This window comes from Pochonia chlamydosporia, chromosome 2, assembly GCF_001653235.2.
Source record: "Pochonia chlamydosporia 170 chromosome 2, whole genome shotgun sequence".
Lineage (NCBI taxonomy): Eukaryota > Fungi > Ascomycota > Sordariomycetes > Hypocreales > Clavicipitaceae > Pochonia > Pochonia chlamydosporia.
The window spans coordinates 4,431,328-4,447,919 of NC_035791.1; the positions used below are offsets into that span (position 1 = coordinate 4,431,328).

Below are 16,592 nucleotides of genomic sequence, written 5' to 3' on the forward strand. Positions count from 1 at the left end.
ACGTTCATGATGGGTGACACTTGACTGGACCCAGGCATGCCGTGGTCGGCACTGGCCGCCGTGGTCATACATCGGGCCTGCCAGACTCCAAACGGTCACTGCACTGTCCATCTGCATGGATCACTACTGTAATTTGATCTCTAGCACAGGTTTCGGCCCCGTCCATCAACAACCAAATCGAACTTCTGGGCAGTGCCATCGAATACGTACGCACGCTTCCAACTTTGAAATGATGCCATACCTACCGTATTTCACCCCAATGGCCATCCTATGATTGGGGCGGGGGCGGACCTGCCGATAGGATTGTTTATGGGCTGGAAGCTGTGAGCATAACCTTCGAAGTCGATGGCTGTCATGTGCTGACCAGCCTTATTGAATCTCAACTGCCTTTGAGGAATGAGGACACGACAGGTCTTGTGCCCCAAGAGTCCCAATATTGCTCGCGTCGGTCGTGCTGGCTATATTGCCAAGTCATTCACCTCTTGGTGCCAATACAGAACACTGCGTGCTGATGCGTTATCCTTGAGCACTCTGCAATCTCGCAATCCGCCCACGGTGGATAGTTATCGCTGAGTGTCTCTCTGTCCTGGGATTCTGCCAAGTTTCACCTTGGCCTTGTATCCGCCACAAAAACCGGGGCAGTGCTGGAAATAGATCTGGACATGGAACCTAGCTTCGGAGCAGCACTCCCTGCTCAGCACGGTATTACCTGAGAATTCATGTCGAACAAGCTCGTCGTGTTCCAATAAGGATGCTTTTATCATCAAACTGGCCAAACAAGTTCTGATTCAGTTCATAGGTGGCCAAATCTGTGCTTATAAAGCTTATAAAGCTTATAAAGCAGATTCCAGATAGATTGCATCCAATGTTCCTGCAATGACACGAAAGCAGAGGTGACGCGTGGTCTATGTTGCACACAAGCTCCAGCATTCAAGGTTCTCAGCACGGAGCAAAGTCTTGAACATTAGACAATGTGCCAAACGATTCATAATTACCGAGTAGTTGTGCAGGGTTCTGACTGTACCCAGGTGTTTTCCTTCTGAATGTTTGGAGGCAGCCAATGGTACACTATCATACACCAAATACGCACCCTACGATGTGGTAACTCATCACTGATCTACTCCATAGTTGCGGCGCAGTAGTATTTGATGGAGGCCGTCAAAATGGGTGGCCTGCATGGGGGCATTTGAGCACATGCACCTACTCAGTCCTACCCTAGGACTCAACCAGGACGACATTGAGTTACGGATGGTCCATAATCGGCAAAGGAGACGCAGGGGCGACTTGACCCATCATCAACATAAACAGACCGCGTACAGAGTACTGTACCACACCATATTCACCTGGTCGACGAACGAGGCGGAGGCGCACCAGATGCATTGTGCAAGGCGGAGACGGATGTTCACGACAGACCTGATTGACCAATAGGAGGAGCCCGCCCAGATAACCAAGCTGAACCCCCGAGAATCAACATCAACAACAGGTTGACACAATGCAGTGTTACAACGGAGCCTCAGGCCGGCAATTATATCCTCCTGCCAACACGAAAAACGACAGTTTGATGCCTGGTTTGTTTTGCACTTCAATAGAGTAAGGAAACTGGTGCCCCAATTGACTCATCCCCCACAGACTGCTGCTTGCAGCATGTCCTTGTCATTACCTGGCGCCGAAATGCTCCAATTTGGCTTGTGATCGCCAACAAGAGTCACCGGGAAATGCCTGCCTCAACCTCCGTTAACTGTGAACCACACCAGGCTTCAGCCAAGCCAGCTTGGGTTGTCTCAAGTGCTGTTATCTATGTCTGAAATACGGAGTACAGAGCACTTACGTATACCAGGTTGCTCGGTAGATATGGAGCACAGGTGGCCAGAGCACAGCAATGTCTCAACCAAAGATCGCCCCCTGACCACGGTCTGATCTAATAATGGCAACTTCTCAAGTAAAGCCGTCCTATCTTTGAACACATCAATCATTGAGTGATTCAAAGCAAACCGTTTGAATTCAAATGGACGTGCAATGCGCGCCTGCTCCAGTCAGCAACTCCAGTAAGACACATTACTTACTTGTATGGTGATTTCTTTGGGTTGACTCGTGATTGTCATGGTGTTGGCTTATGAATACCTCGAGCTACGGAAAATCGTTTCGATGCCGGATGTCTTGGCAGCCTCAACCAGAGAAAATCCCAGGGACCTGTTACTCACTTGCCGGAAGGGTTCGAGGCCTGCCACAGCGTGCACCTCCAACGGCGAGCTGCAGTTCAACCGGCCCTTGATCTACCATGGGACATGGGAATATGTTTTAGCGTGCATATGCCATGCGCAACAAGCCGTGAACAGTTGCATCAGTACGGAGTACATGTTGCAGCACACACCGTCAACTCTCTTTAAGGCAACATTGAACATCTGCACCTAGCTACCAAGTCTCCATTACAACTGTCGTCCCATACTGGCTCTGTCATGTTTGCACTCAAGACATTGATGGGTTCCCACCAGTCACAGGTCAGTGGCTTTCGCATGTCAGCCTCACGGCCAATAATTTTATGCACAAGGCTACAGTACATGATGGCCCAAGGGATACATTGCCTCTTTCCTGTAGGTCTCAACGTCGTGCCACTTGGGAATAATGTAGGACTTTGATGAGCGTAAATTGCAGTGTCACGGGCCACATTGGCTTGCTTCCACTGGCGATGTTTGCCGTTCATTTGGACAAAGCGCGTTTAGGCGCCTGTGATTTTGAAATGATTATTGCTTCTATCGCCCTTGAACATTGTTGCAAGTGTGACACTGTGAAGTGACGGAGGAATACTTACTTAGGTAAATTAAGTAGTTAAGATTGTTTGCCTTGTGGCTCTCCTCGCACCTCAAAGGTTCTTTGTAGGCGGTCAGTACTTAGGTACTTGTACAATGTTCACTAGTATGGGGTTCCTACACCGCAATTTCTACAGGATGATGGAAGGACACTAATGACAATACAGAGGTTGATGACTATGCCTCAGCCTGCAATATCAGAGACTGTTTGCTACCGAGTATGCCTTCATGCATCTATGTCCAGCTGAAGCCACTATTCCAGGCACCAGATACCGAAACGACCAAAAATTGAACGGGCGGCAAACGGCCCCGCAGCGCCACCCACTTGCACTTGCATTTGCACTAGCCGCCCGCCGTGACGACACTTGTCTGTCTGGTCAACTGGTACCTGACATGACCTCCAAACATTTCCTTTGTCAACGTCTTTGATGCCGGTATGTGCTTCACATCGTGAACCTCGACGACCAACCTCCAAGCTCACCATCCTCAACCACCACCATGGCAATCTCCTGGGATTCGTAAGTCCTTTCTCCCCATCAGAAAAGCCCATACTTGCAACTAACACCACCCAGCATCCGCTCCATCCTCCTCTTCTTCGGGCCCATCCTCCTCCCCAAAGCCATATCATGGTATCGCTCCATTCGCTCCGCCTCCCACGGCCTCCCCATCCAGCCGACCCCTCCGCGCGTCCGCATGGCGCTCACCCTACTCTTCACCCTCTCAACAATCTACCTCGTCAAGACGCTGCCTCTCTTCGCGCCCGAGAACCTCTTCACCCGTACGCAGAGCCGTCTCCAAATCCCCGTCGACGTGCTCTTCAACCGCCTATCCGCCATCCGACCCTCCAATATCCTCACCACAAGCGATCACGTCCTACGCGCCAAGTTCGTCAACCTAGAAAGTCGCCTCCTCTACCTACAATTCGGCCCGCAAGTCCTCTTCGAGTGCCCGTTCTGCAACTCCGACGAGCCAAAGAGCTACTTCTACTATGCTCTCCCGTCCATCATCTGGCCGCACTTGGCGAACCTCATCGTCATAGCCGTCATTACTAGCCCTTCTCTCACGGGGAAGCACGGCTCCCAATGGCGAACCCTCGCGACCATTGCGTCCTTCACCCTCGGCAGCCTGGAAGCGTATATCGTCGGCTCGTATGGATACCAGGCCAATGCGAGGGCGTTGCGCCTCACCGAAGTAGACTTCTTCTTCTGGTCCATGCGGAACTATAGACTCATCGCGCTGGCTGTGCTTGACGCCGCGTTGGGATGGGTCATGTATTTGTCGTCTACGAACAGGGCGTTTGTGCAGCTACCGACGGCGGCGGAGCGCATTGATCACGTTACGAGGGGTCTGTTGACGGTCAAGAGCAGATTGAGCGCCATTGGTATTATTAATAATACTGCTATGCGGGATGAGGAGCTGCGGAGTAGGAGTCAGACGTATTGGGGTCATGAGGTCCGGCTGATGAGGGAGGTGATGGAGGATAGGGAGGTGATTGAGGGTGTGAATGATGCGTTGGGCAATAGGATTGATATTGATTCTATTTCAAAGGATGCGGCGAGCTATACGGATAGTGTGCTGGAGCCGTTGCGGCAGCTGCAACAAGAGGAATAAGGCGTGTGATGCTTTTCATTGTATTATCTAGATGACAATAGACTTGATATTTTGTTTTCACATTGGGTGTAGATGGCGTGTAAAATATCAACTCCTGATTCATGGTGTAGAAAGAACATAAAATGTCAAGGCACTGCTATGCATTACCAATATCGTATGTCTACAGAACAACTCCCAAAATGTTCCCCCATGTCAATGTTCAATGTTCAACATTGTCGCTCTGCCTGCACATGCAGACACCTAGCCGTGTCTAAACTCCGATTTTGCAACTCCCCAAACAGTTTTATCAAGCCGCCGAGTCCGGCTTTCCTGCCCCAGCCCCCGTCGTCGTACTGCTAACACTGGCCTTGCGGGACCCGGAATCCTTTGCCGTCCCATCACCTGCGCCCTCCCGCGCGCTTCTCTCCAAGAAATTCGCCCATAGATCCGCGAGAGATTCCCTGTCTTTGGCGGAGGTAGGTTCCGAGAAGACGTCGGCGTTGAGTGAAGGTGAGCTCGGGGTTCTGTGGAATGGGGATGCGGGCAATCGCAAGCTGCCGCCTGAGCCGCCGGGACGAGCGAGACCAGCTTGCTCGCGTTGCTCATCGGTCCAATTGAGGTAGCCGGCCATTACTTGGAGGACTTGAAAGCGTTTGGCGTCGCCACGATCGAGGGTGAGAAAGTGGAGGAGGTGGTTTGTTACCACTTGTCTAAACACGGGTTAGTGACTATGCTTGCTGTGTCCAGACATATCCATCTCTATCCAAAGGTGTGAAGACAACATACCTATCGACATTGTCCTCTGGCTTCGTCTTCTTCAGATACCGCAGCGCCTTGGTCAAGTGGTCGTTCAAAACAATCGCCTCATGTCTCAACTTGCCAATCAGCAAATTCTTCTCCCTGACCTCCTTCTCAAACGGTGCCGTCCGCTCAAGTTCCTTGGACATTTCACTCTTGGCCTCTTCAGCTTCTGTAGCTCGCACCTCTGCCTGTTGAGCCAATTGCTTCTGCGCCTGGAGCTGCGACTCCGTCGTTTCCACCATATCTCGCAGCTCCTTCTTGCGGGCGTCTTGAATTTCTCTCAGTGCATTCTGCAAGTTATCCACGAGCGTAGTTTGGCTGTCCCGATCCGCGGCAGCGGTCTCGTAGTTTTGCTTCAGCGTCGCAATTTGCTCCTCGAGATCACCCACTTTATCCGCCAGGTTCTCCTTGATGGAGCGTTCCTCCATGGCCAGCACCTCCCACTCGCCCATGGCATTCGCCGTCGTCTCCATCTCCTCCTTGAGGTGCTGCACCGTCCTGGTCAGCTCCTCCTTTTCCTTGTGCCAGTTGTGCGCCGACAAATTATTACGACTCCGCAGCGTTGACAGCTCCCTGTTAGCGTCCTGCAGCTCCTCCTTGAGTTTCTCGACATCCTCGCCCGAGGACTGTGCCGAGCCTTGCAGCTGCTCATTTTGTGTTTCCAGCTCTTCTATACGCTCTCTCGCCTCGTGCAGCTCGGCCTTGTCGCGCTTTAGCCTGTCACTAAGGGACTCCTTGATCTTCTCGACTCGGCCGAGGAGTGTCTGGTATTGCTCTTCGGCGTGCTCCTTGGCCGAGTTGGTTTCGTCGAGGTCGGTTTTCAGTTGCGATACTTCTTGTTGATGCGTTTCCTGAATGCTCTCTAATTGTTTGCGAAGCTGTTCCACTTCTGCGCGCAGCGCCTCCCGCTCCTTGCCCATTGCTTCGAGTTTCGCAGTGGGATCTGAGTCCGTCGTTCCGTCGTTGGCATTGGATGGCTCTACGGCGTGACCGTTACCGTCTCGCTCCGGCTTCTTGGAATTATCGGCAGCATCCTGAGGAGAACGGTTGTCAATTAGCAGCTGTAATCCCTCGTCCTCCCACAGGCTCTTCGTGTCTCCTTAAGTTGGGCCAGCCCATGCGCGACCTGGCATGTAATGAAATACGTACAATGTCCGACTCTTCGTCAATATCATGATGCTCCTCGTCGTGATTCGCATCCCCGTTACTCAAAGGTGCAGGATCCTTGTTCTTATTGGCATTCTTCTTTTTTTTGTTGTTCTTCTTCTTGGACGCTGCAGACCCCAACCAAACGGAAAGTGGTTAGAACACGGTTGCCCATTAAGCGAGGAAACGCACAAGCACCGCAGCGACCCGACATTACGTACCTGAATTGACAGCCTGGGTAGGCTCGGCCGCAGCAGTCGACGACATTGTAGCAGCAAGGCGCGGCAGTGAAGCGGCCCGTGTGTGCGTGCTGTTGCGTTGAGCCCCGTGTGGTGGTGACGAGAGCAATGTCGAGTGTCGTCACGATTGGGATGACGAGGCGCAAGGCACCACGACGGATACCATGCAACACGTTGACATTTGGACCAGCACGACGTTGAAGAATTGACCAGACAATAGCGGGTGTGGAATGTCCGGTCTGGTAGCCTCAGCGGGTTGCGGGGCTGTCAGCCAGTTAACGTTGGGCCTTCAGTGGTTCTGTGTTTCTCTGGGCCCTCTGGAGCCACTGCCACTACTCCCTGTTCGCCAGCTCAACATCAACATTGGCCCAACTTGTCCAAACTCACTTGACCAGCGGCATCAAATGGTAGTGTCATTGAACTTGACTGCTCCGGAAACGGACTGGAGCAATTAGCCAAAACCTCTCTCTGACATGAGAACACAACACAATCACATCACGTTCTGCATGCCCGTAAATCAAGAACACCATAGTATTTGCAATTACAACTCAAACACTACGTGAACTGATCCCTACTCACATGTCTTCAACTCCAGTCCCCATCTGTGGCAGAAGCTAGTTATACGAGATCCACGCCAAGCCATCAGTCTCTTTCTGCAGCAAACTGCACAACACGGGGCCTGTAGTCCGCAAACTCCGTGCCGCAGCAAAGACTACAAAGAGGCCAAGTGGCCTGAATCAACAGAATTCGCCCAATCAAACCCATTCATACATATTGTGTCACAAAGTACTGCCAATGCGATGCTTTCACTCGATCCTGTCCATACATCCCTGCGTAGGAATTACAGTGGTGGATGTGGACCTACCGCTAGCTCCAGGCACATTACGAATGTAAGATCAGAAGAACTGCTTAGTCAGCCTTTGCAGAGTGCCTATTTTCCAGCTCACACGAGTGGACCCTGAATACTTCTTTTTCTTCTCCATCTTACAATCATCTTCGCATGAGATTTTCTGAAAAACGATCCTCATTCAGTGGCCATTTTTCGTACCCTTGCGCGAAGTAGATCGTCTCGCCTTTCATAATCCCATTGCTTGCTCGAATTTCCTCACGCCTTCTGGATCGGGGAAACTTTCCTTATGAGTGCCGTGGGTTCGCTTATGTGCGTACATTCAACTTGATCCAACTTTACAATTTTGATGAAGTGGTGGTAGAGGTACTGGCTGGGATGAATAGCCTTGCCAAGTACTTGGCTCTATTACGGCGTGCAGTGTGATGTATCTCTGCCTGCATCACAGATGCAATGGGACTGCAAGGTTACCTATTTGACTGGAGGCTGCAAAGAAACCCAATGCCACCAGATGCAGCGTGCTGTTCCATGATACTCTGTATTACTGTCCTCGAAGGTACTACCGCAGGTTACTGACTACTGTCGTATAATGTGGGATGCTCATGCATCTTTATGATGGTAGTCAAGCATCTTCTGTCCCATTTTCTGTACCATCTCTTATCTCATCTTCAGTCTCTCCTTCAGTCGCATCCTCAATCGCATCCTCAGCCTGGTCAAGCGGATTCTTGCCATTCCCTATCCCACAAACGTAATCTGTGCACCGTTGATATATGTCATCGATGCCATCGTATTCTGTAATTTCGTCAAACTCTAGACCCTTTAATTCAGCTAATGTGACTCGGCCATCAGTCGCAGTGGTGCCACAAGTTGACAACTTTTCACGTAAGATGTCAAAAATTTCACGCCAACCGTGGCCATCGCTATCACCATCTTCATCATACATTAGCATAATGAAACTGAGGCAGAACTCCCTCAAGCAGCCGCCCAACTCCATACAAATGTCCCTCAAGGTGGTTCTGCAAAAGAAAAGATGTTCGAGGAATATGCATGTGAGTGTGGAACAGTCCCTCTTGTGCAAAGTTGAACCTATGGTATACCTATCATTCCAAGGCGGGCTCTTTTTCGGATGCATCCTGATGATGAGCTTTTGCAACCGCTTGCCAGAGATAATAGAAAGAACGTGTTCACTGATGTACGTTTCTCCATCTCTGTAAGAACTATAAGCATCCATGGGCCCCCAACAACCTGGGCGGACGATGCAGAATTCTTCAATATACTGACAAGCGGTACGAAGGCTACGTATTCTGGCCAGCATAACGGACTCTCGAACAAAACTTTTGAATGATTCGTGCATTTCGCAGGAAAGGAGGAAGCAGTTCAGCCATAGACGACGAAGTTTTCGGCCTGCCTGATATATGGCTATAGGCGCTTCCCACGGTATCTCTGTCGCCGGCAATTCCACGCGTAATGAGCACTGAGAGTACCACTGGTGAGCCCAGCACTGGACATCCGGCCAGGAGAGTGGCCGTTGGAAGAATCGTTTCACAGATTCAAGCATCTCTGCGTCTTCGTCAAGTCTTCGCTGATGATACTCACGCTGCATAAACTGTTGACCGAGCGATAAAGCAATGGGATAAGCCTCCTGGACAATATTTAGGGTGTCAATGTGTCGAGCCCGACGACTGATGGATTCAACTTGCGAGAGGAAATTATCCTTCACTACCGCCGCCTGCTCTTGATGACGCTGTCGGAAAACGTCATGGCTCTGCTCTAGCACGTTCAAGAGCGTAAAATCGGCATCTCCAGCGGTTGATATAAGCCGTGAGTTCTCCGGCCTCGATTCCAGCTTCGCCATTGCAGCCTCTAAGTCTTCGGGAATGGAGGAAATATCCTGCTGCGTTCTTCCTAGCCATGTACTCACGCTGCGGAGGGAATGCATCTGGAACATGACGAAGAAGCGGAAGCTGTTTGCCAGCAACTGGGGATAATAAGACAGAGATATTCGGAGTTGATGTATACCAGATGCAATCAATTCATGCGACGAAATCTCTGTTGCATGGTTGATAGATTGAGGGTTCAGGTTGATTGTGAGGACCGGTAATAGGTATGGTGATGCTAGCTCATTGAAATACCAACATGTTAAGCGGGCGTTTCGCACAGTACTGATTCTAAGTTCTTCATCCCGATCTATTTGGGTCTCTTTCCAGCCCAAGAGAAATTCAAACACAATGCACAACAAATGTTCAGGAATATCCTGTAGAAGGGATGCGTTCTGTTGACTGCCGTCTGCTGACATGGTGGGTTGATCTGCGATTTAAGATGGTGGACGTTTCAACGTGCAGCTGGGAACCGGATGTTTTATTTTCAGTGTTCTCTTACCGCTTAATTCAGTCTATGTAGTTACATCGCTGCTTCCAGTTGTAGACTTGGCGTCAAGTGCTTTGCGTACCTTATCCACGGGACTCTTGATTACATTGTAGTAGTTTAAGTACAGTCAGTGGCAAAAAGTATTTGCCGATATCCAAGTATACACTAACACAGCTCAATATGCCTTGGCATCTAACGCGATATGCAATACCTGTCGCTTGTTTAAATACTCCCCAACTGTACCTGTGCCATGTACTTGTGAAATGCTCACTACCGTTCTTGCCGCTGCTGTTGTCGCTGTTGACCTGACAATGACCGCATCATAGCTCTGACCAGTATTCACATCATGGCCTAGCCTGGTCCAGTCCAGTACCTTCTCAATGAAAACAACTTCGCAGGAGGAGTCTTTCACATAAAAAACATAACAAAATCCCTGGACATTACTACCTCGTGCGCCGTTGCCCAAACGTAAAAATTAATGCAACAAAAAGTCGTATGTACTCTTAGATCAAGCCTTTCCCTTTCTTGCCTTGCCCTTGGCACCTTTGCCAGCCTTGGCTTTAGGTGCGGGTATCGATTCAGCTTCAGCAGCGGGCTCCTCCGCTTTGGACTTCTTGGATGCCTTGATCTCTTCTTGAACAGGCTCCTCCTCGGGGGCAGCTTCTATGGCCTTGGGCTCTTCAGCAGCGTTTTCGGTGGCTTGTGGAGGCGGCACATCTTTCAGATCCGGGGCATCGAACTCGTATCCCATATCCTTAAACTTGGCGGCCTGTTTGGCGCGCTTGGTCTTTTCCTTGGACACCTTGGTCTTCCAGGTCGACTCGCCCTGTGGCTTCTGAAGCTTTAGACCGGCCATCTTGTTCCACGGGACCTTCTTGAATCGCCTATTGGCTCCCTTGAACAAATCATCGTGGACATTCTCCTTGGGGATAGTCTTGCACTTGAGGATGTGTCCAAAGAGCAGGTAGTTGTCCATGGTCTTGGCAACAATCTCCGCAGTGGTTGCTTCCTGGAACTCCACAAAAGCAAAATGCTTGCTGGCACCGGTCTTCTTGTTTCTCGACAGACGAACGCGGCTAACAGGGCCAAACTGAGAGAGGTATTGTCTCATTTCGTGTTCGTAGAAACCGTGAGGGATTCTGCCAATGTACAAAACTCCTGGCTCTCCTGTGGCCTCCTTGGCAGCCTTTGCGAGCTCCTTGGACACGGAAGGGATCTTGCCAACATCCTGGCCTGGTTTGAAGGACACGGCTTTATCGACAGGTGCCTCGTCTTCAGAGTCAATCTCAGCAGCTAAATTCTTGACGTTGTCGTTATCCTCGCCGTCTGAGTCGTCGGAGTCATCCAGCTGCAGGACATCGTCCTCCTCCTCTGCCGGCTTCGCAGCCTTCGCAGCCTTCGTAGCCTTCGTTGGCTTGGACTGTTTTGGGGACTTTGCTGGCTTTTCGGTCGCGATAACCTTTTTAGAAGGCTTCTGCTTCTTCAATGACACTGGGGAGGCGTCCTCCGCAGCTGTGGACGTTAGCGAAACGATTTCAGTATTCGAACAGACTCGGTGTGCAGTACCCTTTCTCTTGCCCTTTGGCGTAGGCTTTTCCGCAGTCTTGGCGACGCCGTTGCTCTTCTGAGCTTCGGAAACCGCTACAAATGGTTAGTTAGCTGTAGGAATTACAGAGAAACATGCGTACGAGCGTACATTTTCTTTTTCGGAGTTCTGGAGCCATTGCGCTGATTTGCTCTGTGTAATTGTCGTTGGCAGTGGTCGCAGGCTGTAATGGGCGTGGGCTAAGAAAAAAAAAATCTAGGATTCTGCCGGATATTCGAGCGGTGAGTGGCGCAACAGTATCAATTCGACTTGACTGTGCCGTGCCTGTAAGTTTGGTGGGGTCACAATTGATAGGCGCCAACAGACTGCACATGTGGTTGACGACATAATTGCAGCTACTGAAGTACTTAAGTATTGAAGCATTTGGAGTAAGTGAATAGGCGACTGAAGACTATCTCGTTGTCAACATTGAAGCTGTTGTCGCACAGGCTGCACATGCATGATTGAGTGCAAACGACTGGCCGCCAACATTGAATTCCAACTATTGATCCATCAACGATCAACAGTCCGTCAGTCTGCCACGGCTCCTCATTGCAACAGTGTTATAGCCCGCCTTTCACCCAACATTGAATCAGGGCATAACTTTGTTGGCCTGGCTGTGGCCATCAAACCGCGTGCATCTTCCAACATTGAAAGGCTGTTCGTATCCAAATCGAGAGCAAACGCTTCCTTGGATACGGACCCTGCTTGGAGGCGAGAAGCCGAGCACTCATCTGATCGTCCAACAGTGCTGAATCATGGGCGGCGAACGGGTTGACCTCAGCCATGAGGAAGTATGGGATGACTCTTCACTCATAGACTCTTGGAACGAGGCTTTGGCAGAGTACAAGGTACGAGCTGTTCTCTTCACCACACATGCAAGGCGCAAAGAATCACTAGTTGACAGTCGATTTCGTCAGAAATACCACAGCATCCACGCCAAAGGCGGAAGCATCAGAGATCTAGAGTCAAAAATCGCCACGTAAGTGACCAGAATACCACCAAATATCGTCACATCAACTGACGACACTGGCAGCCACGATAAAGAAGTTGAATCAAACAAACAAGCCAACAGTTCCGAAGCTGTCTCCGCCGGCAACGAAGATCCGGACGGCAATGTAAGTACTCTGACCCGCGGGTCTGACGGCGTCAATCATGGGCGATCCTGTCATGCATCGTTAATGGGTTCTTGTTTCATCGACCACTAGCTAACAGAAAGACAGATCTCGTCGTCGGAGCATGGCCAGCCGTTGCAGAAGGATGGAGCTGCGCCTGCTCCGGTTGCACCACCGCCGCAAGCTCTTCTTGGCTCAAGTAAGTTGGAGGCCGCCCTCGTCGTCCATCACGAACTGTGAATTATCTTGTTACGACGATGAAGGACGAAACTTTTGTTGACCTGACCCGTACAGTACGCGACGACAATCTTAAGAAACTCCTCATGTCCTGGTATTACGCCGGTTATTACACTGGGCTTTTCGAAGGACAGCAGGCGCAAAAGCCACAGTCTTGATTTCGTATTGGTGGACACAGGAAGTAATTTTCTACAATAGAGCTCGACAACTACGCAAAATGGGCTGGCTGGCAAAGGGTGGTGGTTGTCGCGTGGTGGAGATGCTGCGACACCATCTGTTCCAAACCCCAGTTGCTGGAACACGGTCACCGTAACCCCTTTCGCCGTGTGCGTATCAGGACGAGGAGACGGCGAAAATCGTGACGACAGCAGCACCCAATTGAAGGATAGCGGGTGTATTTTTTCCATCGTGGCTGTCTTGAAACTCGGGAGAAGTCGAAGAATTGGGATGAAAAATGAGCGACAAGTAGCATGGTCATGCAAGCATGGTAGGCTGGTAATGGGGCGATTTTGTTTCACGCGACCATATATGTTGGCCTTGATAAGAGCTGGGGAGCGGTGGTAATTGAAGGAATTGATAGTCGTCGGCTGCTGGCTAAAACATCGTTTGCGGTTGGATAGTTGCTGTTTGACAGAGTTGAGAATGAGTGAATGCAGGTATGATGGATTTGTTAAAACTCCATGCAGAGAGGGAATCAACAAACAAGGAGTTTGATGCGTCAGTGAAGATGACGCAATTCAATCATATTTATTCTTCAATTTAATTTACGTCAACTTGTTGCGCAATTAAGCCGGAGTTGATGGACACGGGAAGTCAATCAATATCCATCCACCATTGCAAACATTCGTTCGTCCTTTGCCAGTGCCAAGTACATTTTGTTTCGCAGCAGAAATTAATTACCCTGGTCTCAATCGGCACCAAGCTGCCCAGAACCACAGGATACAAGTACATGCAACACCGTGGCCCAAGAATATAGCAAAACGGCCTAGTCAGGTACACATCCCTAGTGCGACAAACATGAACTGACATTTTCCAAAATTGGCCGCTTAGCCGGTGGCCATGACCTGTGGGCGTCGATGCGCATGGACATTTTGACGTAGCCGAGAATCCGCCCAGGAGGTGAGCTTGAGTTTCATCGCCACATTGGCGGTTTGAGGCTGGAGGATAGGGCCGGGTGCAGAGTCTGCAATACCGCAGCGACTAGTTACGAGAGAAGGGAGAGAATGAAATGGCCTGCAGACAGAATTACAGGATTAGTGGCGTTTTTTTCTTTTTGGTCTTCTTGTGAAGTTGCTGACATGGTTGATGAGAGAGAGGTGAATTGGTGGATACGGTGTAAGTCGGTGTGTAAATCCAGGCGCCTAGTAAGGCCGAAGGGGTCAGCGACCAGAGCCAAGCATTTCTGACGTATCGACCAGGAGAGCTAGTAAATAACCTTGAATGCCATATTGCGGCCCATTTTATCATTGATTACCGTTGAGACTGAGTTGACAGCAGGACCAGAGAAAGCACAATGGGTATCCGTGGGAGAGAAAGAGCCGGTATCCGAGAATCAGGGACCTGCGACCTTTTAATCAATGTATCAAATTGTTTCCAAGAGCGCACCATTGTTTTTTTTTAATTCCTTTCTTCTCTTAAAATAATACTATTTTATCTCACTTTCCGGCTTCCGCCTGCTCATCATACAGCAACTCATCTGCGCCAGCGCAATAGTTCTGCCAGCGTTCATCGTCAACCCCAGTCAAGCCCATTACCCAAACAGGCAAGACTAGGGATCTGGTTCTTCATCCAAAACAACAGTCGAGACAAATCTGTCACACTTGACATACTAGCTAGTTAGTTTCCCCCCGGCACCACGGAAAACCAACCCCCCTCCCAAACGTGGTCGCCCAGCAAGGCTCCCAAATTCTCCACGTACTTTCTAATCGGATACACTAGACCCCGAGATTTGGTAGCCAAGTCCAAGGCTCGGCGGGAGGAGGCGAAGCCGCCAACTTCAGTCTTGTGTGTTTTGCCGCAACCTGACCATCACCACCCTATCCCTGCCTTACCCTGTCCTGCCGCTTCCCAATTCCCACCAGGAGGCTCTCTCCGTTTCTCCCTTCCAGTTCTATCCTTTGCCTAGCGTAGTACTGCTGGGAACCTCCGTGTTCTCCTGGTGTAAAACATGGGATGGCAGGGGTGTGAGGCGGGAGGTTTGGTTTTCCGTTACGGTAGATATAACTTGTGTCATGCCCATGAACCAAAAGACGTTCCTGTTTCTTCTTTCCTTCTCTCCAGTTTCCGTGTTTCGCTCATTCTTTTTTCGTGCTGGTCTCCTTCCTTGGTGTTGGGTTTAACGTCTCTCTTTTTTCCTTTCACTACTTCGCTTCCATATTACTCCTTCTACGAGCAGGTCCTCTACTTGTTTCGATTATCTGTCCTCGATTGAGTCCTTTGATAGGATACCGAGAGCGATTACACGAAGCTTCCTATATCCAGCTTACTTTCGTCTTAACTAAAGATTCATCAACGTCGATTAGTAAACAGTCAACATGAAGTTCTCAACGACCCTTTCCCTGGCCGTGGCCCCTCTCGCCATGGCCCGACGAGTCGCCAACGTTTTCCCTCCTCAAAACCTTCCTCGAAATGTCGACACTGAGCTCAGTGAGCGAGGCGTTACCGTCATCAAGGGCATGCGCGGATCTGGCATCAGCCTCAACGCTCTCACCGAGGTTGTCATCATCTGGGCTAACCCTGGCAATGGAGCCTCCACGACCACCATCAACCAGCAAGTCACTGTGACCAAGACCGTTACTGCCGGAGCCGGTGGCCAGGCGACTGTTATCAACGGTGCGACCACCACCATCAAGGAAGGCCAAACGGCTACTATTCCTGGCAGAGGAGCCAGCCATACCGTCAAGGTTGGTGGCCCTGGTGGCCTTGCCTTTCAGCCGGATCAGTTGAACAAGGTCCCTGTTGGCGACACCGTTGTTTTCGAGTTCCTGTCTCAGAACCACACCGTTACCCAGTCTCCTTTCGATACGCCTTGCAAGGCTATGGCTGGTGGTATGGATTCCGGCTTCCTCGCGAATCCTAACAACACTGTTTCTCCCCCCCCTCAGGTTGCTATGCAGGTCATGACCGACAAGCCTCTCTGTAAGTAGTCTTGCGAAATTGTCTCTTTCAAATTCGGTGTCTAACAGAAAATCAGGGTTCTACTGCCGACAAAAGGGCCACTGCGGCAAGGGCATGGTCTTCTCCATCAACCCTACCGCCGAGAAGACCCAGGCCATGTTCCAGGGACTGGCCATCGCTCAGAACGGCACCGGCTCAGGCACGCCCATCACCGGCGGACAGCAGAGCGGTGCTCCTCCTCCTCCCGCCCAGTCAAGTGGTGCCCCTACCGGCGGAAGCGGCGCTGTTCCCGGCCAAGGAACTGTCGGCGCTGACGGATCTTGCCAGTGTATCGCTTCTTGCGATTCCGGTGCGTTCCCTGCTGCCGTACAAGGAGTAGGCGCCTTTGGCGGAATGGGTGGTAAGTTTTCCTTGTCTCTCGATATTGACCCTCGGAACACTTTTGCTTACCATGATGAATAGGTGGTCTCCCCGTTAGCATGGGCTCCATGTAATTCACGTGAACTGCTGTACATTTGCGGAACCTTGATTGATTCCAGTTCATGAGTCAAAATGCAAAAAAAATCCAAACGAGAAACACACCCGTCTGCTCTGAATTGCACCACCACTGCAAGAGCACATACATGTAATGTATATGACTGGGGGTTACCTTTTTTCTTTCTTGAGACAGAAGGCGGAACATAATGGGAGGTGTTGTTGGGGGGTGTTGGCGGTCCGGGTTTCTGTGTACGAGTATGCTGC

The 16,592-nt window shown here is 50.6% G+C and overlaps 6 protein-coding genes across 6 annotated transcripts; 3 read left to right on the forward strand and 3 right to left on the reverse strand.

Moving 5' to 3' along the window:
- Nucleotides 1-3,305: 3,305 nt before the first annotated feature.
- Nucleotides 3,306-4,418, forward strand: VFPPC_03413 (chorismate synthase protein; the record flags this gene model as incomplete). Its single annotated transcript, XM_018282915.1, has 2 exons — nucleotides 3,306-3,325; nucleotides 3,380-4,418. The coding sequence occupies 2 exons, from the start codon at nucleotides 3,306-3,308 to the stop codon at nucleotides 4,416-4,418; spliced, it is 1,059 nt and encodes a 352-aa protein (XP_018147588.1).
- Nucleotides 4,419-4,704: 286 nt separating this feature from the next.
- Nucleotides 4,705-6,611, reverse strand: VFPPC_03414 (golgi matrix protein; the record flags this gene model as incomplete). The annotated part of the gene is made up of 4 exons (XM_018282916.1): nucleotides 4,705-5,107; nucleotides 5,184-6,232; nucleotides 6,348-6,472; nucleotides 6,566-6,611. The coding sequence occupies 4 exons, from the start codon at nucleotides 6,609-6,611 to the stop codon at nucleotides 4,705-4,707; spliced, it is 1,623 nt and encodes a 540-aa protein (XP_018147589.1).
- A 1,441-nt stretch (nucleotides 6,612-8,052) lies between these two features.
- VFPPC_03416 (hypothetical protein) lies at nucleotides 8,053-9,726 on the reverse strand (the record flags this gene model as incomplete). The annotated part of the gene is made up of 1 exon (XM_018282917.1): nucleotides 8,053-9,726. One exon carries the CDS (start codon nucleotides 9,724-9,726, stop codon nucleotides 8,053-8,055), a length of 1,674 nt encoding a protein of 557 aa, XP_018147590.1.
- Nucleotides 9,727-10,305: 579 nt separating this feature from the next.
- VFPPC_03417 (RNA recognition motif domain-containing protein) lies at nucleotides 10,306-11,521 on the reverse strand (the record flags this gene model as incomplete). Its single annotated transcript, XM_018282918.1, has 3 exons — nucleotides 10,306-11,309; nucleotides 11,364-11,438; nucleotides 11,494-11,521. 3 exons carry the CDS (start codon nucleotides 11,519-11,521, stop codon nucleotides 10,306-10,308), a joined length of 1,107 nt encoding a protein of 368 aa, XP_018147591.1.
- Nucleotides 11,522-12,140: 619 nt separating this feature from the next.
- On the forward strand, nucleotides 12,141-12,892 carry VFPPC_13463 (survival motor neuron protein (SMN) domain-containing protein; the record flags this gene model as incomplete). Its single annotated transcript, XM_018291240.1, has 4 exons — nucleotides 12,141-12,364; nucleotides 12,419-12,500; nucleotides 12,606-12,696; nucleotides 12,792-12,892. The coding sequence occupies 4 exons, from the start codon at nucleotides 12,141-12,143 to the stop codon at nucleotides 12,890-12,892; spliced, it is 498 nt and encodes a 165-aa protein (XP_018147592.1).
- A 2,376-nt stretch (nucleotides 12,893-15,268) lies between these two features.
- On the forward strand, nucleotides 15,269-16,345 carry VFPPC_03418 (serine-threonine rich protein; the record flags this gene model as incomplete). Its single annotated transcript, XM_018282919.1, has 3 exons — nucleotides 15,269-15,872; nucleotides 15,928-16,251; nucleotides 16,314-16,345. The coding sequence occupies 3 exons, from the start codon at nucleotides 15,269-15,271 to the stop codon at nucleotides 16,343-16,345; spliced, it is 960 nt and encodes a 319-aa protein (XP_018147593.1).
- Between the last annotated feature and the right edge of the window lie 247 nt (nucleotides 16,346-16,592).